Source organism: Urtica dioica, chromosome 9, assembly GCF_054948205.1.
Source record: "Urtica dioica subsp. dioica isolate 48M chromosome 9, U.dioica_male_clone48M_v1_H2, whole genome shotgun sequence".
NCBI classification, from domain to species: Eukaryota; Viridiplantae; Streptophyta; class Magnoliopsida; order Rosales; family Urticaceae; genus Urtica; species Urtica dioica.
The window spans coordinates 3,395,486-3,417,965 of NC_142764.1; the positions used below are offsets into that span (position 1 = coordinate 3,395,486).

Consider the following 22,480-nt stretch of genomic DNA (forward strand, 5'->3'; position numbering starts at 1 on the left):
AACCACCAAAAATTCCCTACAACAACAAAACCGCAAACCTTCATCCAAATTGAAGCAAAGACTTATTGAGGCAACCCACGTAGTTCCGCAACGATTTGAGCTTCGTTCATCGCAAAGGCAGCGAGGTTCACATCATTTGGTATCAGAGCCGAAGACGATCGTGAATCATGCAACTTTTTGCTGGGTTCGTTGAAGACTACCCCATGTCATACGTGTTCAATGACGACGTTGAAGATGAAGAACATTTTTTTGAGCCATTGGGTGATCCAATATACGACGAGGAACTCAATGACTAGGAATTCAACGACGGATCGATTTTCCAAAAATAAAACATCAAAGAGCCAATATTTGACTATCCGATCTTCGAAGAGCTAATCTTTGACAAAGACGAGGAAGACACGAAGATATCTCTTTCTCCAATTATCAATCAATCCGATGGAGGTGATACAATTTTCGTTGACGTGTCTTATTTATTTGAGGTTGAATTGAGTATTTTGGAGTTCATCAAGATTGTCATTCTTCATTCGCACCACCTAAGAATGCATCGAATTCGAGGACGAATTCTGTCAAACACGGGGAGAATGATACATGGCAAACTGGGCTATAGTTTCAAGAATGTTGAGATCACCGAAATGAACAAAAGAGTAGTGTTTTCTGAGTGGAATCGACCTAGTAAACAAGACCCACAACGTGGGGTCTCGGGATTTAAGCCGAATTCTGACGTTGAGGCTTTCAAAATGACGTTTTGTGTTCTTCTCGATTAATTTAATTATAGCTTTTATTATTGTGTTTAAGTAGATTTAATTTATGCATTAATATTCAGTTTTGGATTATGAAAAGTCTCTTGATGAATCTATAAATCATGAGCACCTATTTTGTAATGGATAGATTATGAATGAACATTTCTGAAAACATTTTGTGAGAAAATACTCTCTAAATTCTTAGGTTCTAAATCGTTGAACTTATCAAGCCAAATAACGTGTGGCGTTCTTCGAGATCTAGACTTATCAATAGGTCCATTCCATAGACTATTGTGGCGTCTTTCATTTCCCTTTCAATCTTATCAATAGTTCAAATTACAAACTATTGTGGCGATTATCACTCCACCCAAAACACCAAAACCGACCCTTCCTTTTAACCTATCCAAAAACCACCAAAAATTCCCTACAACAACAAACCCGCAAACCTTCATCCAAATTGAAGCAAAGACTTATTGAGACATCCCACGTAATTCCGCAACGATTTGAGCTTCGTTCATCGCAAAGGCAGCGAGGTTCACATCACCGAGTCCGGAGAGGGTAAGACTAAAAGCTTGGCACATGGCGCCGAGAGAATGAAAGGAGCCTCGGATCAAAGCGGAATGAACGTGGAGTCGTCTCGAGAGTCGAAATACCTGATCAGCTTGGCCTTGAATATGCAATTTCGGATGTTGTTTGTGGATTTATGGTTTGTGTTGAATTCAGATAAGGGTCGTAGAGGTTGTATGGAATGAAAATCGCCACAATAGTTTATGGTGCGAACTATTGATAAGATTGGATAATCAAGAACGCCACAAGGGATTGCCTTGATAAGTTCTTCGTTTAGGGCTTAAAATTTCAGAGAACTAATCCTCACACAAATGTTTGATAATCAAAGATGGTCTGCCTTCTACTTCCACACAATTACTACAAATACTCAATTCGAGATTATGGTTACAAAAACCAAAGAGACGCCATAAATCTCGAATTTAACACAAAAAGGAAATAACTCTCAGACCATAAACTCACAAACGGTTACAAGAAAACCAACAGTCTCACACACACATAAAATTCGTTTATCCCTTTGGGCTTGACTCTATTTCGGATTATTGCCTTGAGTTTGGGCTGAGATCATGTTGACGATTCTGGGCTCTTCTATGGCAATATTTTGGGCTCCAAACTTGTGAAGTAGGCTGGTCACTTGCTCTTTGAATCTCTTGGTTCTGGCTCGCGTCATTGGGCCCTCCGGTGTATCCTTGATTGAATGCGAATGCATGTTCGTGGTGATGTCCTCATCATTGCCCCCGGGTTGGAAAGGATTTGCCCTCAAATCCAAATCTGCATGAAAAGGAGACAAATCAGCAACATTAAAAGTAGCACTTACATTATACTTACCTTGGAGATCAAGTTTGTATGCATTGTCGTTGATTTTCGACACCACTTGGAATGGACCGTCGCCGCGAGGGAGTAACTTGGACTTGCGTTGTTCTGGAAAACGTTCCTTGCGCATATGAATCCAAACCCAATCTCCGGGCTGAAACAAAACTTTTGTGCGCCCTTTGTTTGCTTGCTTTGCATATTGATCGTTGCGTCGCTCAATGTTGGCCCGAACTTTTTCGTGGAGAGATTGTACAAAATCAGCCTTCCGTGCGCCATCGAGATTAACCTGTTGAGAACTAGGCAAAGGAAACAAATCCAAAGGCGTAATAGGATTGAAACCATACACAATTTCGAAAGGTGAAAATGTAGTGGCTGAATGCTTGCTGTGATTGTATGCAAATTCGACATGAGGTAAACATTCTTCCCAAGACTTAAGATTAGTTTTGATTATGGCACGCAACAAAGTAGACAATGTTCTATTCACAACTTCCGTTTGCCCATCAGTTTGGGGGTGACAAGTGGTAGAGAAAAGTAATTTCGTACCTAATTTTGTCCACAATGTCTTCCAAAAATAACTCAAGAATTTCGCATCACGATCGGAAACAATGGTTTTAGGCATACCGTGGAGTCGTACGATGTCGCGGAAGAACAAGTTGGCGATGTTGGAAGCATCGCTGGTCTTCTTGCAGGGGCTGAAATGCGCCATCTTGGAGAACCGATCAACGACAACAAAAATGGAATCATTTCCCTTGCTAGATCGAGGCAAACCTAAAACAAAGTCCATAGATAAATCAATCCAAGGAGAAGTAGAAACGGGAAGAGGAGTGTACATACCATGGGGCAGACTTTTTGATTTAGCCTTTTTACAAACAATGCAATTTCCACAAATTCGTTCAACATCTTTTCGCATGTTCGGCCAATAAAAATTTGATTGCAAAATAGGCAGCGTTTTAGCAACACCAAAATGACCCATCAAACCACCACTATGTGCCTCACGAATAAGTAATTCACGCATAGAACCACTAGGCAAACATAGCTTGTTTTTGTAAAACAAAAATCCATCATGCAAATAAAATTTTCCAAAAGCTTTTTGTGAACAGTTTGCATGAATTTCACCAAAATCCGAATCATCTTTGTACAACTCTTTTATTATTTCAAAACCCAACAAGTGTGCAGTCAAAGATGAAAGTAAAACATACCTCCGAGAAAGGGCGTCGGCTACCACATTCTCTTTACCTGATTTGTACCGAATGACGTAAGGAAAAGGTTCGATGAACTCTACCCACGTCGCATGTCGTTTATTCAACTTGTGTTGTCCTTTGAGGTACTTTAAGGACTCGTGGTCGGTGTGAATGATGAACTCTTTGGAAAGGAGATAGTGTTGCCATGTTTCCAAAGCGCGGATGAGTGCGTAGAGCTCTTTGTCGTAGGTCGGGTAATTCAGCGATGCGAATTTCAATTTCTCGCTGAAATACGCCAAGGGACGTCCTTGTTGCATAAGGACAGCGCCAATACCAATGCCTGAAGCGTCGCATTGAATTTCGAAGGGCTGGTCAAAATTGGGCAGCGCCAAAAGAGGAGGATTGATGAGGCGCTCTTTCAAAGTTTGGAATGCTCCCTCTTGCTCGTATCCCCATTGGAATCCCACATCTTTTTTTATTAATTCGGTCAAAGGGGCTGCGATGGTGCTGAAATTGGGAACAAAGCGACGGTAAAATCCCGCAAGGCCGTGGAAGCTTCTAACTTGTTGCACGGTCGTTGGTGTTGGCCACTCTTGAATTGCCTTGACTTTCGCGCTATCCACGGAGATTCCTTTAGCGCTGACTACGAAACCAAGAAACACAACTTTGTCCGTGCAAAAAGAGCATTTGGACAAGTTAGCATATAATTGTTCTTTGCGCAACACTTCAAAAACCTTGTTCAAATGAATCATGTGGTCATCAAAAGTCATACTATAAATCAAGATATCATCGAAATAAACAACCACAAATTTCCCAATGAAAGAACGAAGTACATGGTTCATTAAGCGCATGAAAGTACTCGGAGCATTTGTTAAACCAAACGGCATGACTAACCACTCGTATAAACCTTGTTTTGTTTTGAAAGCTGTTTTCCATTCATCACCCTCTTTCATTCTTATTTGGTGATAACCACTTCGCAAGTCAATTTTTGTAAAAACACACGCACCATGCAATTCATCAAGCATATCATCTAACCTAGGAATAGGAAATCGATACTTTACCGTGATGAAGTTGATGGCGCGACAATCTACACACATGCGCCAGCTACCATCTTTTTTTGGGACGAGGAGAACGGGTACCGCGCATGGACTCAAGCTCTCGCGGATGTATCCTTTGGCCATGAGGTCATCAATTTGTCGCTGGAGCTCCTTTGTCTCGGTTGGATTAACACGGTACGCTGGACGATTTGGAAGGGCAGCGCCGGGGACTAAGTCAATTTGATGTTCGATGCCGCGGATTGGTGGCAAACCGGATGGAACATCATCGGGAAAAACGTCCGCAAAATCCTGTAACAATTCCACAACAAGACTAGGCAAATTTTTGTCAAGTTGGTCAGCGTGTAAAAGATGTCCTTTGTGCAAGAACATCAGAATCGGTTTTTCATTAAAAATTGCCTTTTTAACCTTGCTTGCACTCACTAAAAAATTTTGTTTTCTCTCATGGGTTTTGACCAGAGTTTGATTGGCTTTTTCTTTGGTACTCGTGGTCTGTTTGGGAGAATGGCTAATGTGTTTAATGTGGTTGGCATTTTGGTGGAGGTGAGCTTGATCTTTGAGGACTTGGGATGGAGAAAGTGGGGAAAGGACAATCTGATGGTTTTTGTGCAGGAATTTGTATTTGTTGGAAAGACCATCATGAACAGTACGTCGGTCGAATTGCCAAGGGCGGCCAAGGAGGAGGTGACACACTTCCATTGGTGCAACGTCGCATAAAACTTCGTCCTCGTATTTGCCAATTTTGAAAGGGACAAGGACCTGGTCGGTGACGCGTACTTCGCCACTATCGTTCAACCAATGGAGCTTGTACGGGTGAGGATGCTTGGAGGTTGGCAAGGACAGCTTGTGGACAAGGATGGTGCTTGCGACGTTGGTGCAGCTGCCGCTATCAATAATGAGGCTGCACACTTTGTCATGGATATGGCAGCGAGTGTGGAAGATGGATTCTCGCTGCGCGTGCTCATCATCGTCTTTGGCGGAAACACTAAGCACTCGCCGGGTGACCAAGGTGAGTTGTTCATCTTCAACTTCAACCTCATAGTCGTCGTAGGTCGGTTCGCCATAATCAACACCGGTTTGGGTTGCTGCCTCATCGTCCGTGATTACATCACCGTCGGGTAGGAGAATCATGGAGCGCTTGTTTGGACATTCGGAAGCAATATGGCCTTTACCTCGACACTTGAAGCAGGTGAGGTCGCGGTTACGTTGAGGGGTCGAAGCGGGAAGCTTGCCTTTGTTCACGGGGTCGGGAGGTGGTCGTTGGTGAGGGACGGTTGGTAAGGCCGATTGTGGCTTCGGAGGAGAGTATTTGTTTTCGCCGGTGTTGGGGAAGGTGGATTGCCATGGTGTTTTGTCGGGGAAGCGGTTGTATCTTGAGGAGTCTGTTTTGAGCTGTTTCTCGACCACTATTGCCATATGCACCAAATCCTCCATGTCGATAAACTGTTTGATTTCGACTTGGCGTGCGATATCTCGGTTGAGACCGGACAAGAAACGGGCCATGGTTGCCTCCCGTTCTTCGTCAACTCCGGTGCGCATGAGAGTCATTTCCAGGTCTTGAAAGTACTCTTCAACGGAGCGTGAACCTTGTCGAAGACGCTGAAGGCGGTTGAACATGTCGCGGTAATAATGGGTCGGAATGAACCGCTTGCGCATGACTGTTTTCATCTCGTCCCATGTGGCAATGGGCTGTTCGCCGGCACGTCGTCTATTAGTGGAAATCTGCTCCCACCATATCAAGGCATAGTCACTGAATTCCGTGGCGGCGAGCTTCACCTTCCTCAAATCCGAATATTGGTGACAATCGAAAATGAGTTCAATCTTCCGCTCCCAATCAAAGTAAGCGTCGGGGTCGTTCTTGCCGTCGAAGGAAGGAACACGCATTTTGATGCCGCGGAAATCATCATCATGGTGACGGTGGTGTGCATGAGCTCGTCCTCGAGGGTGATCAAAATCCAAAACATCGGAAACAACTTGTTCGTCGTCGTCGTTCGTCCAAGTTCCGCGATGCGCTGGTGGAAGGCCTCGTCCGCGTGTTTGTCCGCGGCGTGATGGAAAACCACGTCTTTGGTCTCCTTGGTGGTAGAACGGGTTCTCGAAGTCAGGTGCTTGCCGTTGCTCGGTGTGCACAAATTCGGCAGTTTGATGTTGTTCGATGTTGTCTAAGCGGGCAAGAATCGGATCGAGGAACCGCTGCATGGTGTGGACAAGGTCGTCCATCGTCAAAGGTGGTTGTGAGGATGAAGCACTATCTCGTCGAGGAGTTGTCATGAATCTGCGTAAATGAACAGTAGTATATATATACGATATATAAGATTAATGGTCCTCACAAAATCACTCCCTTACGTGTTTCGCTCGTAATTTGGAAATTCACTCGTGTTTGGACACTCAAATATGGCTTTTGCTATAATGTAACACTCTGCCTTTTTCCGCTCGTAAGTCCTCTTAAAATTTTAAAACCCAAACAGAAAAACGATCAAGGTGGTGGTGGCTGAAGGAAAAAGCTGGAAAAAGGTAAAATTTTCGACGGTGAACAGTAAAATCCGTACAAAATGGTAAAAAAAAATCACTTTCGTGAGAGGGAGCTCAAAACGCTCAGAATCACACCAGGATGCCAAAAATACAATAACTTCTGAAATGGTATATGCTAAAAGATTGTGGAGAAGAAGTATTCTGGGATATATAATCTGGAAGAAAGTATTTTGAAGGAAAAGGAAAAGAGATAAATTAAACACACAAGAGAAAAAAAAAGTTTTCTGGAGAGAGAGAGTTTTCTGGAGGGACTCAACTTTCTGGAGAGAATACCTTTCTGGAGAGAAAAACTTTCTGGAGGAAAACTTTCTGGAGCTTTTTTTTTTTTTTTTTTTTTTTTTTGCGTTTTTGTCTTTCTTTTTCTTTTTTTTTTTTTTTTTTTTGCGTTTTTTTTTTTTTTTAAAGAAAGGGTAAAAAGAAAAAAAAAAATAATTGACTAATTGAGAGCCTAAGCTCTGATACCAAATGATAGAGAATCCCTTCGAGAGAATGAAAGGAGCCTCGGATCAAAGCGGAATGAACGTGGAGTCGTCTCGAGAGTCGAAATACCTGATCAGCTTGGCCTTGAATATGCAATTTCGGATGTTGTTTGTGGATTTATGGTTTGTGTTGAATTCAGATAAGGGTCGTAGAGGTTGTATGGAATGAAAATCGCCACAATAGTTTATGGTGCGAACTATTGATAAGATTGGATAATCAAGAACGCCACAAGGGATTGCCTTGATAAGTTCTTCGTTTAGGGCTTAAAATTTCAGAGAACTAATCCTCACACAAATGTTTGATAATCAAAGATGGTCTGCCTTCTACTTCCACACAATTACTACAAATACTCAATTCGAGATTATGGTTACAAAAACCAAAGAGACGCCATAAATCTCGAATTTAACACAAAAAGGAAATAACTCTCAGACCATAAACTCACAAACGGTTACAAGAAAACCAACAGTCTCACACACACATAAAATTCGTTTATCCCTTTGGGCTTGACTCTATTTCGGATTATTGCCTTGAGTTTGGGCTGAGATCATGTTGACGATTCTGGGCTCTTCTATGGCAATATTTTGGGCTCCAAACTTGTGAAGTAGGCTGGTCACTTGCTCTTTGAATCTCTTGGTTCTGGCTCGCGTCATTGGGCCCTCCGGTGTATCCTTGATTGAATGCGAATGCATGTTCGTGGTGATGTCCTCATCATCTTTCATTTCCCTTTCAATCTTATCAATAGTTCAAATTACAAACTATTGTGGCGATTATCACTCCACCCAAAACATCAAAACCGACCCTTCCTTTTAACCTATCCAAAAACCACCAAAAATTCCCTACAACAACAAACCCGCAAACCTTCATCCAAATTGAAGCAAAGACTTATTGAGACATCCCACGTAATTCCGCAACGATTTGAGCTTCGTTCATCGCAAAGGCAGCGAGGTTCACATCACCGAGTCCGGAGAGGGTAAGACTAAAAGCTTGGCACATGGCGCCGGGAGCGACACCCTGCATCGTCATCAAGGTTTCATAGTGCTGGATATGGTAAGCGGGATCCGCTTTCCCATTGTATGGAGTGAGGTTCGGGAGTTTGAAATTTCCCGTGCATACCTCGGTCAATATCTGGGACGTGAAAGGTGAGGAATTCTCCTCGACGACCCCATATGCACTTCTGCCAACTCCGTATTCTCAGAGATCTCGTACTTCGTTTCGAAGATTATGAATCATGGTCACCACATCGAGACTGGTAGTCGGAGCAACTCCCTGTTTGAGAGGAGTCACATGTCGCCTCTCATTGGACCCTTGACCCATGCGGCGGTTCCCGTTAGTTGGGACTGCCGAGGGGATGTTTGTCCGAGAGCTTAGTCATTCTCTTAGGTCATCGCCATGCTCGTTGCGTTGGGCAGTAAGATGATCCCTAAGATCCGGGCTTGCCGCACGGAGGCGCAAGCTTCGTCTAAGACAGCGCGCTCTTCGCGTGCCCTGACTTTCCACAACATTCTCCCTTTGATCAAGTAGGTCATGGGCCGAACGTCGGGAGTTTCCCTATTGGGAGGCTGCAAGTGCATCCCTTGTCTTGGGTGAGGGATTCGAAGGACCGGCTTCATTCATGGCGGGGAGTTCCCCGTCCTTTGTGAGAGAATTCTCGATATCCTCTTAATTTTCAGTGCCCTCGTAATCTGTGTCGCGATCGCGACTTCCCTCATTGAGGTTCTCGGGATCCCCCGTTGGGGATTATTGTGTTATGCGTAGATCGTTTCGCAGCCAGTCGGCTATCGTACCTCGTACTCTTCGCATTTAGTAGGTGGATATTCTCTTCCAACTCCATAATACGGTCGTCCCAACTATCTGGAGATGGAGATGGTGAGCGGGTCGAACTCTCTTTAGGGAGCGACTCTTCGTCACCATGCGCTCGAAAGCGCAATAAATATTTGTTGGTCTCAGTAGCGTTATCGGGGTTGTTAACACCCTCAGAACGTATGGGTGGTTCATTACTCATTTTTTCTCAAGTCCGAGAAAGCCGAGTTTATAGAAGAAAAGAAGAAGATGAATATAAGAAATTTTGGGCTGTGCAAGTTGGGAAGCCCCTTCCTTCTAGCGCCAAAATGAACGACCGTGTTGTCGGTCGTTTTCGGAAAACCCAGAACGCCAAGAAGACGCGCCGCTCAAGGTGCCGATGGTCAGGCCGGAGGTCTTGAAGAGCGGCAAGCCTTCCCTCACAATTCGTCGGCAAGCCCTCGCGCCGAGACTCTCAAACCTTCGAGTCGAGTCATTCTCCTCGGGTCGAGCTTCGCTCCTCGAGTTGAGTCGTTCTCCTCAAGTCGAGCCTCATTCCTCGGACGGAACCGTGGGATATTCTCTTCAAGTCGAGCCTCGGGTCAGTCTCCTCAAGTTGAGCATCGCTCCTCGAGTCACGCTCCTCGAATCAAATCTCGCTCGTCGAATAGATACTTTCGTATTTCGCTCGACAAGCGCAATATTCAAAGCCCAAGACGGCCCAACGAACGAAGACCGCGAAGGCCCACGAAAACACAGCCACGCGCGCGCCGCGCGAAGGCTGCACGCCTCCGCTTGACAGTGCGCGCGCCCCTAGTCCCACATGGACGATAAAGGAGCCTCTTAAAGCCCTCAAACACCTATAAATACCCCTTCTCATTGAGGGGGAAGCCATCCAATAATTTCCTATCGATACGCTCGAATTCTCGCTCTCCTCTGTTTCTCTGGATGCCATCTCTGGCCTGAAGCACGTCTATAAGTTTCTCTCGTTCTCAAAGGATCCGAAGCAGTCTCGGGGACTCCCGGACATCGCTCCCTCTGATCGAACGCCGAAGCTAGTGCCCAGGCACGCTCATTGGGTTCTCCACTAAGAATCCCCTACGCGTCTAACACACTAGACGTGTCCGCGATCTCCGAGGTTCCGGGACGTCGCCGAGGATTCCTCCGCGCTCCGTCTCCTTCGTCGAGGACACTTCTCCTCCAGGCTCCGCGCCTCACACTACGTTAGACACGCCCTGAACTACGTTTTGACCTGATCCCGCACACGGGTACGTAGGCAGCCTATACGAAAAAGGCACGGTCACTCCTCTTCCTCACCCCTTCCCTCCTCTGAGAGGTGGGTTGATCGGAGAAAGCCTAGCTCGAGACTTTCGAGCTCACACCTTTGGCCCGGGTGCGATAACTTGGTCCGGCCTTGGATCGAACCGCCCGAAGTATACAATAGTTGTTCATTTTCGTGCGACAACAATAGGTAGCGCAATTTTTTATTGTAATAAGGAGGTTGTTACAGCTTGCCATGACACTTGGCCTTTTTTGGAAAAAGAAAATAACGTGCTTGAAATAAAATGATCACGAAGTCGAGCAAGTTCGGGCGTGAGTTTAACGGCGAAAGTTGTGACAATCGTGGCTGCAAATGGTGGGAGCTTGTTCTTTACTAGTTGTTTCCTCCCCTTCGACGAGTCGGGCCCTCAGTCGGGATTGTCACCTTGCTAGCGGATGCGACGAATTCTTTTAGATTCCCGCCTCGAATCAGGGAATCAATTTGCCTCCTAAGCAGGTAACATTCGGCCGTCGCGTGTCCGTGGTCTCGGTGATACTCACATTATTTGCTTCTATCCCGCGTTGCAGGGTCCCTCTTCATTGGAGGCGGGGATCCCAGCTCCCCAGCTCCTCTCTGTGTAAGCTCAGGATCTTGTCGGGCGTCCTGTTGAGAGGGACGAAGGATTGCTTCGGGGTTGGAGAAGGATGGTCATTGGGGACCTGACCATTTCTACACCTCTTCCTTCGCGAGTTAGGACCGATGGCCGGCATGACGAGTGTGGCAACGCACTTCTTGTTGGATGCTTGATCAACAACGTTGGGTCGTTGGTCTCCCACGGCGACCTCTTTCGCGATCTCGCGTCGAGCGTTGAGTTTTTCTCTCAAGTCGCTCTCATGATTCTCCCTTTGGGAATTGAGGCGGTCTCTCAAGTATCCGTTGGCCGTTCCTATCACCCTTGGCAAGGGTGTGTTATTCAAGTGACGTGCTCAACGGATGCCGCGACCATCGATGTCATCATCTGTCCGGGGGTTTCGGACGCAAATGGTGAGCCCGGGGCATCCCTTTCGGGACCTTGAGATTGAGCGTCCTTGAGTATTGCTCGGTCTTTGACGCCTTGAGGTGGTCTCTCGAGGGTGTCCCCTCGAGGACGCATGTGTGCGTCCAATCATTGATTGGTGTCCTGGCGCGATCGCCTGAGGGTGTCCCCTTGAAGGCGTGCGTGCGCGTTCACTTTCGTGAGTTACGCGGTCGAGGTTGGTCTCGTTGGTTTTTGATTTTGCCTTGTAGTTGAGGTCTTTTTTGTCATGGTTGACATCGTCGACGTTGTTGTAGCCGAGGAGGTCGGCGATGAGTGCGTCATTCACCCCAGACCGCTCGAGCAGTTCAGAGAGTCTCACGGCCGTGTCTTCACGGAGAGCATCGTTGGCATCGCCGGCAGGTTCATGGATGGCTGGTTCGAGGGGTAGGCTCTCGTTATCACGAGGCCCTTGATTCCCAGTCCAACGTGCCAAGCTTCCCAAGGTGCATCTCGAGCTAGTCGCCCGGTCGGCCGCGGAGGTCATAGACAATTGACTCATCTATCGAGAGTTTTGTCGTCAAAGGTAGAAGAAGAGTAGTAGAGGGAATGCGTCGCCAAGGTCGGGAGATCCCCTCCTTCTAGCGCCAAAACGTTTTCGCTCGTATTCGGACAACGATTTAGGAGCCCTAAACGGTTCGACGCAAGGCCGGACCAAGTGATCGTGTTCGGGCTCAAACGTGTCGGACTTGGTATCCCAAGTCTTCCCTTAGCTGTTGATCATGCTTATCTCGTCCCAACACCTGAAAAGCAGGAAAAGGAGTGTGAACTATAAAGGGGAAACAGAGGAGGTGCCTCTGTTTACCTCTCCGACGCTCAACATTAGTAGGATTGAGGTGGAATATGGAGGGTTTAGGTGTTTAGATGCCAAAAGTGAGTGAAACGAGTGAGGTATGACTTCGACGGCGTTTCAGGACTCAAAATTGGATTACCTTTGGGAGAGGGCGGACCTCTGTATTTATAGGCGACCAAGGGGTCATTGGGGCACCCCTTGGCCGAGTGAGACTTTTGGGCCGGCCATTGGCCGACTGAAGCTTTGACTCGGCCAATGGCGGAGTGAACTTTGGGCCGGCCATTGGCCGGCTGAAGCTTTGACTCGGGCAATGGCCGAGTGAACTTTGGGCCGGCCATTGGCCGGCTGAGGCTTTGACTCGGCCAATGGCCGAGTGAACTTTGGGCCGGTCATTGGCCGACTGAAGCTTTGACTCGGCCAATGGCCGAGTGAACTTTGGGCCGGCCATTGGCCGACTGAAGCTTTGACTCGGCCTATGGCCGAGTGGACTTTGGGCCGGCCATTGGCCGACTGAAGCTTTGACTCGGCCAATGGCCGAGTGAACTTTGAGCCGGCCATTGGCCGGCTAAAGCTTTGACTCGGCCAATGGCGGAGTGAACTTTGGGCCGGCCATTGGCCGACTGAGGCTTTGACTCGGCCAGTGGCCGAGTGAACTTTGGGCCGGCCGGGAGACTGCCGGCCAGGAGCCGACCTTACGGGCATTGGCCGGCCGGGGTTCAGCAGGCCGGGAGGCGCTGTGCGGTCTTTGGCCGGCCTGGAGCCGGTTTGACGGGCCTTGGCCGGCCAGGAGGCGGCGCTGCGGTTTTTTCCCTTGTCGGTTGTCGACGGGCCGACAATAGGAGTGATGAGTAACTCATCATTGATCTAACCATCTCCGTAAGAGTTCAGTTTCTTCTCTCTGATACTCCGTTTTGTTGAGGTGTGCCAGGTGCGGTAAGCTGAGAATTGATGTCTTCTTCTTTAAGAAAGTCATCGAACTCTCCAGACATATACTCACCACCTCGATCGGATCGAAGGCTTTTGATCACTTTGCCAGTTTTCTTTTCTACTAAAGCCCTAAAGACCTTAAATACGTTAAAGGTCTCTAATTTGTGTTTGAGCAAATAGACAAAACCGTATCTTGAGTAATCATCAGTGAAGGTAATGAAGTATTAGTATCCACCACATGCCTGTTGACTGAGCGGACCACATATATAAGAATGTACTAGTTCCAGGAACTCAGTGGCTCTTCGACCCTTATCAGAGAAAGGTTGCTTGGTCATTTTTCCTTCTATGCAAGATTCACAAGTAGGTAGTGAACCTATTGCAGAGGCTTAGAGCAGACCATCCCTCACAAGTCTCTTAATCATGTCTAGACTGATATTGGGAGGTCCTCCACGTGGTGACCACCGTATTGGGAGGTCCACAAGATGGAGATTCAGCCCGACAACGGAAGAAATTCCTTAGGGTTGTGGCTCAGGAAGGCTCTGCTATGCACGTCAACTTCACGTATGAAGAACCCCCGTCCGTGCCACACAAAACGATGTATTTCACCAATGAAGAAGCCACGCGAGTTGTGCATCCACACAATAACGCAATTGTGCTCAAGGCCCAAGTGGCCAATAACTTGGTGAAAATGGTTCTCATCGACAACGGCAGCGCTGCCGACATAATATTCAAGTCCACCCTAGAGCGCATGAAGCTCGGAGGGCTGCGCCCGACTCCGACCCAATCGGTTCACTGGGGAAAAGGTTATGACCGAGGGCATCATCGACCTGCCGGTCACCTTCGGGACCACTGGAGGCATTGAGGCCGTTCACATGGTCCCATTCCTAGTGGTCGATCAGGAGTCGCCCTATAACTTGATCATCGGGCGACCCACGTTGAACCGGCTGAGGGCAATCACTTCCACGTACCACCTACTGGTGAAATTCCCCACCGAAGAGGGAATTGGCATTATGGCCGGAGACCAATCCCAAGCCAGAATATGCTACGTGCAAGGAGTTGATGGTAAATCCGCGGGAAAAATTGTCAACACAATCTTCCACAGGAAGACGATTACCCATGCGACCCAAGGGACGAAAGGAAGTTCAAAGAACTTGACCCCCGGGATGAAGTCGAAAGACTCAAAGTGGAAACCTCTGATGATCTTGTGCCAATCGTCCTAGACGAATCTAAGCCTGATCAGGTTGTAAAGGTCGGCATCCGGCTTCCACTCGCCATCAAAACTCAGCTTACTGCCTTCCTCTAGGAGTTCAAGGATGTTTTTGCATGGACTCATGCAGATATGCCTGGAAGTGATCCCGAAGTAATAGTGCACCGATTGAACGACGACCCGAAGGTCGCCGAAAAGGTGCAGGCTAGACGAAGGTTCAACCCAGAACGATACCTGGCAAAAAATGAAGAGGTCGAGAAACTCCTCGCCGCAAACTTCATCCGAGAGGCTAAGTACCCCAAGTGGGTCGCCAACGTGGTAATGGTAAAAAAGCCTAATGGGAAGTGACGAATTTGTATAGACTATAAAGATCTTAACAAAGCCTGCCCTAAGGACTGCTTTCCACTCCCGCGTATTGAACAACTGGTGGACGCCACGGCCGGCCATGAACTTCTCAGCTTCATGGACGCCTAATCGGGCTACAACCAAATTCGAATGCACGAGCCCGATCAAATTAAGACAACCTTTGTCACCGATCGAGGTCTCTATTGTTATAAGGTCATGCCTTTCGGCCTTAAGAACGCGGGAGCAAGGTACCAGCGCTGGGTAAATCGGATCTTCGCCGATCAAATCGGCAAGACAATGGTAGTGTATGTGGACGACATGCTCGTTAAAAGCCTACTAGCAACTAATCACGTGCACGACCTAAGGGAGATGTTCACGATCCTCCGCCGATATAAAATGAAACTCAATCCCAACAACTGCGTGTTCGGGGTTGAATCCGGGAAATTCCTCGGATACATCGTCAGCCGACGAGGGATAGAGGCGAACCCCGAAAAAATCAAGGCACTCCTTGAAATGAAGTCTCCAAGACGAGTCAAAGAGGTGCAAAGCCTGACCGGTCGGGTTGCCGCTCTGGCACGCTTCGTGTCTAAAGCCACCGATAAGTGTCAACCGTTCTTCAAAGCTCTAAAGAAGACGGACGGCTTTGAGTTGACGGACGAATGCGAAAATGCCTTCCAGGAAATGAAGGCTTACTTTGGGTCCCCACCATTCCTCTCTAAACCAAGAGAGGGCGAGATGGTATACGTATATCTCGCCGTCTCTGAAAGAGCTGTAAGTGTTATTCTTGTCCGTGAAGAAGACAAGGTCAAATGGCCGGTCTACTACGTGAGCAAAGCCTTACTCGACGCAGAAAGGCGCTACACCGAGATAGAGAAACTTTCTCTGGCTCTCGTAACGACAGCTAAGAAGCTACGACCGTATTTCCAAGCTCACCCAATCGTGGTGCGAACCGAGCATCAGATCGGTAAAGCTCTTCAAAAGGGAACCTCGACTTGCATGGCGATCTGGTCCTAAGAATTGAGCGAGTACGGGATTGAGTTCCACCCAAGAACGGCTATAAAGGGGCAGGCCTTAGCCGACTTTGTGGCAGAATTCTCCTATACTCCCGATATGGGAAGAGCAGCAAATGACTTAAACGAGGACGCGTTAACTCGGAAAAGAAAGGTTGACCCGACGGGTCCCGTCTGGGAGTTGTACGTAGACGGAGCATCTAATGCTCGGGGGACTGGCGCCGGAATAGTCCTGATTAACCCCGACGGGGAAAAGTTACGTTACGCCCTGCACTACGGCTTCCAGGCCTCCAACAATGAAGCCGAATATGAGGCGCTCATTGTGGGGATAGAGCTGGCACAGAAGCTTGGCTCTCATAACCTGCGAATACACTGCGACTCGCAGTTGATCGTGAACCAGGTTAAAGGGGATTACACTGCCAAGGAACCAAACATGGTTGCATACCTGGCTATGACGAACTCCAAACTCGATGCTTTCTCTTGGTTCGAGATCTACCAAATCCCGAGAGAACAAAATTCAGAGGCTGATGCACTTGCTCGCCTTGGATCTGGCATCGACGAAGACGGATTGGGGACCGTACCCATTGAATTTCTCCCACGGCCATCCGTCTCCCGAGACGAAATCGGGACCGTAGAGGTGGCATCAATTATCGAGTTTCTGCGAAGAGGGGAACTGCCCGAAGACCGCAAAGAAGCCGATAAGCTAAGGGCCTTAGCATCCAAATACACGCTCCGAGAAGGCGTGTACTCTATAAACGCGGTTACTCTCAACACCGTTGCTCCGATGCCTCAATAGCGTTGAGTCGACCAAGGTCCTCCGCGAAATACATGAGGGAATCTGTGGGAACCACGCCGCTGGAACTTCCCCCGCGCTCAAAGCGCTTAAGCAAGGCTATTTCTGGCCTACCATGAAACGAGATGCTTGCGAATGGGCAAGGCGTTGCGACAAGTGCCAACGTTTCGCGGAAATCCTGCGACAACCATCGATCCCATTAAGCAGCATCGTCGTTCCGCGTCCCTTTGCTAAATGGGGTGTGGACATCATTGGCAAGCTCCCTAGAGCGCCAAGACAGTTCAAATATGCCATAATCGCCATTGACTACTTCACTAAGTGGGTAGAGGCCGAGCCGCTTGCCAGAATAACTGAAGCAAACACGACGAACTTCATCTGGAAAAGCATCATATGCAGGCACGGTATCCCCGCCTCGATTGTGATCGACAATGGTGCATAATTCGACAACGCACGAGTAAGAGATATCTGCGATCAGCTAAAGATTAGCAAGACCTTCTCCTCGCCGCGTCATCCTCAGGCCAACGGCCAGGTCGAAACAGTCAACAAGATTATCAAGAGCAATCTTAAAAAGAAGCTCGAAGACAGAAAAGGCGCCTGGGCCGAGGAATCGCCGTTCGTCCTATGGGCTTACAGGACAACCGCGCGAAACGCCATTCTCCCTCGCGTATGGGATCGAGGCCGTGGTTCCGATCGAAACCGAGGTACCCACGTTCCGAGTCCATACGTTCGACGAAGCAAAAAACGACGAGGCCATGCGCCTGGAGTTGGATTTGATCGACGAAAAGAGATCAGAAGCATTCGGGCGCCTTGCTGCACATAAGCGCAAGGTCGAAAGATACTACAACGCCAAGATCAAAAGGCGAACCTTTGCCATCGGAAGCCTTGTACTCAAACGAGTTTTCCAGAATACACAAGTCCAAGGCGCCGGCGTCCTAGGCCCGAACTGGGAAGGCACCTATAGAGTCCGCAAAGTCATACACGACGGGACATACTACATCGAGTACACAGACGGAACTCCGATTCGCCACCCGTTGAATGCGGAACACTTGAGGCAGTACTACCAGTAGCTAGCGTTCCCCACATTTTACAGCTTTTATTTCCCATTTTCAAATAAAGCCTACGAGCCAATGTTTTAGGATTTTAAATTTCTCGCAAATTTTTCGCAAACGTAATAAAACTCGAGTTTTCCGTTTCAAAATTCGTTTTGTGCAAGTTTTCCGGTTATCAAAAATTAAACTTATAACCCTAAAACTTGGGGGGGCTAGCAATGGTAAGGAAACCCTTAAACGAACACGCTCCACCAAAAAATTTGTAAGACGCCTACATGGCGCACTCAAGACGTCTACATGGCGCACCTAAGATGCCTACACGGCGCAACCTAAGACGCCTACATGGCGCACGTAAGATGCCTACATGGCACAACCAAGTCGTCTCTCGAGACGCACCTAAGACGCCTACATGGTGCACTCAAGATGCCTACATGGCGCACCTAAGACGCCTACATGGCGCAACCTAAGACGCCTACATGGCGCATTCAAGACGCCTACATGGCGCACGTAAGACGCCTACATGGCGCAACCAAGTCGTCTCTCGAGACGCACCTAAGATGCCGACATGGCGCACCTAAGACGCCTACATGGCGTATTCAAGACGCCTACATGGCGCAGGTAAGACACCTACATGGCGCAACCAAGTCGTCTCTCGAGACGCACCTAAGACGCCTACATGGCGCACCTAAGGCGCCTACATGGCGCAACCAAGTCGTCTCTCGAGACGCACCCAAGACGCCTACATGGCGCACGTAAGACGCCTACATGGCGCAACCAAGTCGTCTCTCGAGACGTACCTAAGACGCCTACATGGCGCACCTAAGACGCCTACATGGCGCACATAAGACGCCGACATGGCGTAACCAAGTCGTCTCTCGAGACGCACCTAAGACTCCTACATGGCGCACCTAAGACGCCTACATGGCGCACTCAAGACGCCTACATGGCGCACGTAAGACGCCTACATGGCGCAACCAAGTCGTCTCTCGAGACGCATCTAAGACGCCTACACGGCGCACCTAAGACGCCTACATGGCGCACCCAAGACGCCTACATGGCGCACTTAAGACGCATACATGGTGCATTTAAGACGCCTACATAACGCAATCTATGACGTCTACATGGCGCGATCAAGACACCTACCCGGCACACATAAGGTGCCTACGTAGCATGGCTGACTCGCAGTTGAAAAAACTTACAGAACGCAAACCATCCAAGCGACTGGTGCGTCCGAAGTAAGATCCTGCTGAGATAAAAGAACTGGCAAGACCATTGACGCAATCACTTGCCCATCAAAACATGCCATGACAAATGAATGAGCAAAAATGTTCATAAAAAAAATGATGTCTTATAAAAGAAAAAGGCGACTGCCCCAAAAATCCTAGAAAGCAAGCGGTAAAACAAGTGTGCTGAAAGGAAAAATCCTAGAAAGCAAGCGCTAAAAAAAGTGCGCTGAACACTTGCGCGAGAAAAATAATAAAGAAAATATGTCACTCGCCGGGATCGTCGCCTACAGGATCGGCCCCGTCGAGTGGTGGGAACAGCGAGTCGAAGAACTGGAAGGTGACCCCCCGAGAAGCATTCTCGGTAGCTGTGGCGTCCCGACACTCGACCACCGCCGCATGTCTCGCCTCTTCGACTCCGACGTTGAAGTCGTCTTGAAGGTCGTACGCGAGCTGTTCCGCCGTAGCTTTCTCCGCGGTGACCCGAGCCACCTCCTCCGCCAAGGAGTCGCGCTCACGCTCCGCTCGAACACGGGCAGCTTCTCTCGATGAAAGTTGCCCCTGAAGAATACCTATTTCTTCTGTGCGCGATTCCAACTGGCGTCGAAGGTCCCGCACCTCGCTCCGGAAGACCTCCGTCGATCGAGTTGCCACCTCGAGAGCTTGACGTTCCGTCGTTAGCTCCTCAGCCATTTTCGCCACGGCCGACTGAGCACGGTCGCATTTGCCGCGGGTAACCCCCAATTCCACGCGGGCCTCTTGGAGCTGCTCGCGGAGACTCGCAAACTCTGCCTTTGAGTGAGAACCTCGCTCGGCACGGGCCAGCTGAGACTTCGCTTGAGCAAGCTCCTCTTGGGCAAGGCTCATCCGTCTGATGAGGTCGTAAAGGATCTTTTCGCCCCGGGTCACTCGAGCAAGCACCTGAGAAGGCAAAAAGACAATTTAGTAAAAGACAAGGCCCTAAACGAACAAAGCATGAGAAACTTACTCTCTGAGCGTCATAAACGTCGTGACGAAAGAACTCCACGTCGCTGCTGGCCACGACGCTCTTCCACATCTTCATCGAAGATTGAGCGAGACCCAGGGAACAATACCCTCTAACCTCCGCGACCTCCACGTCGACCATCGAATTTACACGCTTCGAGTCCGAAGACGTGTCTGGAAGAGCCGAAGAAGAGGGTCGCTTCAAGGAAGCACGAGGGCCGCTCTCCGTCGGATAGCAGGCATCGGGCTTCTCCCGACCATTCCGTGCCGCGATCCGAGAACGAGTCGCCGCCAGCGACTTCGGGTCCCGAGAAGCCTTTGCTAAGCGAACCCGAGCCCTCGCCCTAGCCGAGGAGGCTACAAAAGCGACAAAGTCAAAACCCTAGACTAAGAGCAAAAAAAAACAGAAAGTGCGAAACGTCGAAATACCTGGAAGACCGCCGCTCGAGAGAGATGATGCGGCACTGGGAGCACTCTCGGTCTGCTGACAGTCGCCACGGCTAGGAGGAAAGGGCGGGAACCACCCGGTGGAAGCCATAAGCTCAGGGGAACGAAATCGTTCGACAGCCTTCCGAGCCTCCGACATTATCCGGATCTCCTTCACGAAGTCGAGATCATCGGCCCCCGCTTTAGCAGGAAACTCGGTCAAGGGACCGAACCGAAGCGGCGCATCGCCGAAAGCCTCCGCCGAGACCCACACCCATGGTCTTCGATTGCACTTCTCCGAGTCCGTGATCAGCTTAGTGTTCCGGCGATCGCGGGACATGAAGAAACCAGGTTGCCCGGGCGCAGGGAAGACCGCGATGAGATTGTAAAACTCGTTCACGTTCATCACCCGCTCAGTCTGGCAATGCCACTCCATGTGCCACATCGCCACGATGCGGTAAAACGCCGGACCCATCTGACAAGCAGGCACCCCCAATCGTGCGAGGAGCTGCTGAACGATGGGTTGGAACGGTAACCGCAACCCGCAGTTGAGACTCGCGACCGAAACTGCGGCGAACCCACGATGAGGACGGAAAGGACGGTCGCCCTGCAAGGGACGGAGGAGCGCCACGGACGATGGAACGGAAAATGCCTCCCTGAGACCGATGAATGTTCGGTAGGTGAGCGAGCTCGAAGCATCGACCCCCGAACAATCGAAGCCCTCGGGAGCAACAAAGCCCTCCTCGGGATACCACTCTGTCCTAGCAAGCGACCTCGCCGACACTATCGCCTCAGCGTCAGGGGTCTCGGGCCGAGCACCCCCTGGCTCCACGGAAGGGCCTCCGCCCTCCGGCACGGCCGCGGCAGCCGCCGACGGCCCTTCGAAATGCTCCGGTGCGAGGCCTTCGGCCCCCGGACATGTCTCTGAATAACCTCCGGGATCTTCAGACTCGGGACCAAAATCGTCTACGCAGTCAATCTCGTTGAGGACCGACTCTAGCGGAGTCGCTGCATCCACGCCTGCAATATCTCCCGGCGTGCCACGAGAATCCAAGTCGGACGTCGGCACGTCGAGGCAGGTCTTGTCGCGAGCCCCCTCGCCGACCAAGTTGATCACGAGGCGAGGAGCAGGATCCCCAGACGCGGGATGATCAACCCCCCCTCCCTGATGAGGACATCACCACGAACATGCATTCGCATTCAATCAAGGATACACCGGAGGGCCCAATGACGCGAGCCCGAACCAAGAGATTCAAAGAGCAAGTGACCAGCCTACTTCACAAATTTGGAGCCCAAAATATTGCCATAGAAGAGCCCAGAATCGTCAACATGATCTCAGCCCAAACTCAAGGCAATAATCCGAAATAGAGTCAAGCCCAAAGGGATAAACGAATTTTATGTGTGTGTGAGACTGTTGGTTTTCTTGCAACCGTTTGTGAGTTTATGGTCTGAGAGTTATTTCGTTTTTTGTGTTAATTCGAGATTTATGGCGTCTCTTTGGTTTTTGTAACCATAATCTCGAATTGAGTATTTGTATCAATTGTGTGGAAGAAGAAGACAGACCATCTTTGATTATCAAACAATTGTGTGAGTATTAGTTCTCTGAAATTTTAAGCCCTAAACGAAGAACTTATCAAGGCAATTCCTTGTGGCGTTCTTGTTCATCCAATCTTATCAATAGTTCGAATCATAAACTATTGTGGCGATTTTCATTCCATACAACCTCTACGACCCTTATCTGAATTAGACCAAAATCTATACAAACCATAAATCCACAAACAACACCCGAAATTGCAAATTCAAGACCAAACTGATCAAGTTTTTCGACTCTCGAGACGACTCCACGTTCGTTCCGCTTTGATCCGAGGCTCCATTCATTCTCTCGAAGGGATTCTCCATCATTTGGTATCAGAGCTTAGGCTCTCAATTAGTCAATTTTTTTTTTACCCTTTCTTAAAAAAAAAAAAAAGAAAAAAAAAACGCGAAAAAAAAGAAAAAAAGAAAAAAAATCTCCAGAAAGTTTTCCTCCAGAAAGTTATTCTCTCCAGAAAGTTTTCATCCAGAAAGGTATTCTCTCCAGAAAATTTTGTCCCTCCAGAAAACTCTATCTCTCCAGAAAACTTTTAATTTTTTTTTTCTCTTGTGTGTTTAATTTATCTCTTTTCATTTCCTTCAAAATACTTTCTTCCAGATTATATATCCCAGAATACTTCTTCTCCTCAATCTTTTAGCATATACCATTC

General features: G+C 48.6%; 1 protein-coding gene across 1 annotated transcript; it reads right to left on the bottom strand.

Annotated features, from left to right (window-relative positions):
- Positions 1-1,833: 1,833 nt before the first annotated feature.
- On the bottom strand, positions 1,834-9,367 carry LOC149384634 (uncharacterized). Its single transcript, XM_089625382.1, has 8 exons — positions 9,150-9,367; positions 8,479-8,539; positions 6,700-6,797; positions 3,317-6,628; positions 2,952-3,139; positions 2,739-2,885; positions 2,133-2,660; positions 1,834-2,075 (listed from the first exon to the last, which is right to left on the bottom strand). The coding sequence occupies exons 1-8, from the start codon at positions 9,365-9,367 to the stop codon at positions 1,834-1,836; spliced, it is 4,794 nt and encodes a 1,597-aa protein (XP_089481508.1).
- Between the last annotated feature and the right edge of the window lie 13,113 nt (positions 9,368-22,480).

Coding starts and splice junctions, on each gene's coding strand:
- LOC149384634 (XM_089625382.1), bottom strand. CDS start 9,367: ATGAGTAATGAACCACCCATACGTTCTGAGGGTGTTAACAACCCCGAT. Junction 8,540..9,149: donor CTAAATGCGAAGAGTACGAG/GTACGATAGCCG, acceptor CGGAGTTGGCAG/AAGTGCATATGGGGTCGTCG. Junction 6,629..6,699: donor CCAAATTACGAGCGAAACAC/GTAAGGGAGTGA, acceptor TCATTTACGCAG/ATTCATGACAACTCCTCGAC.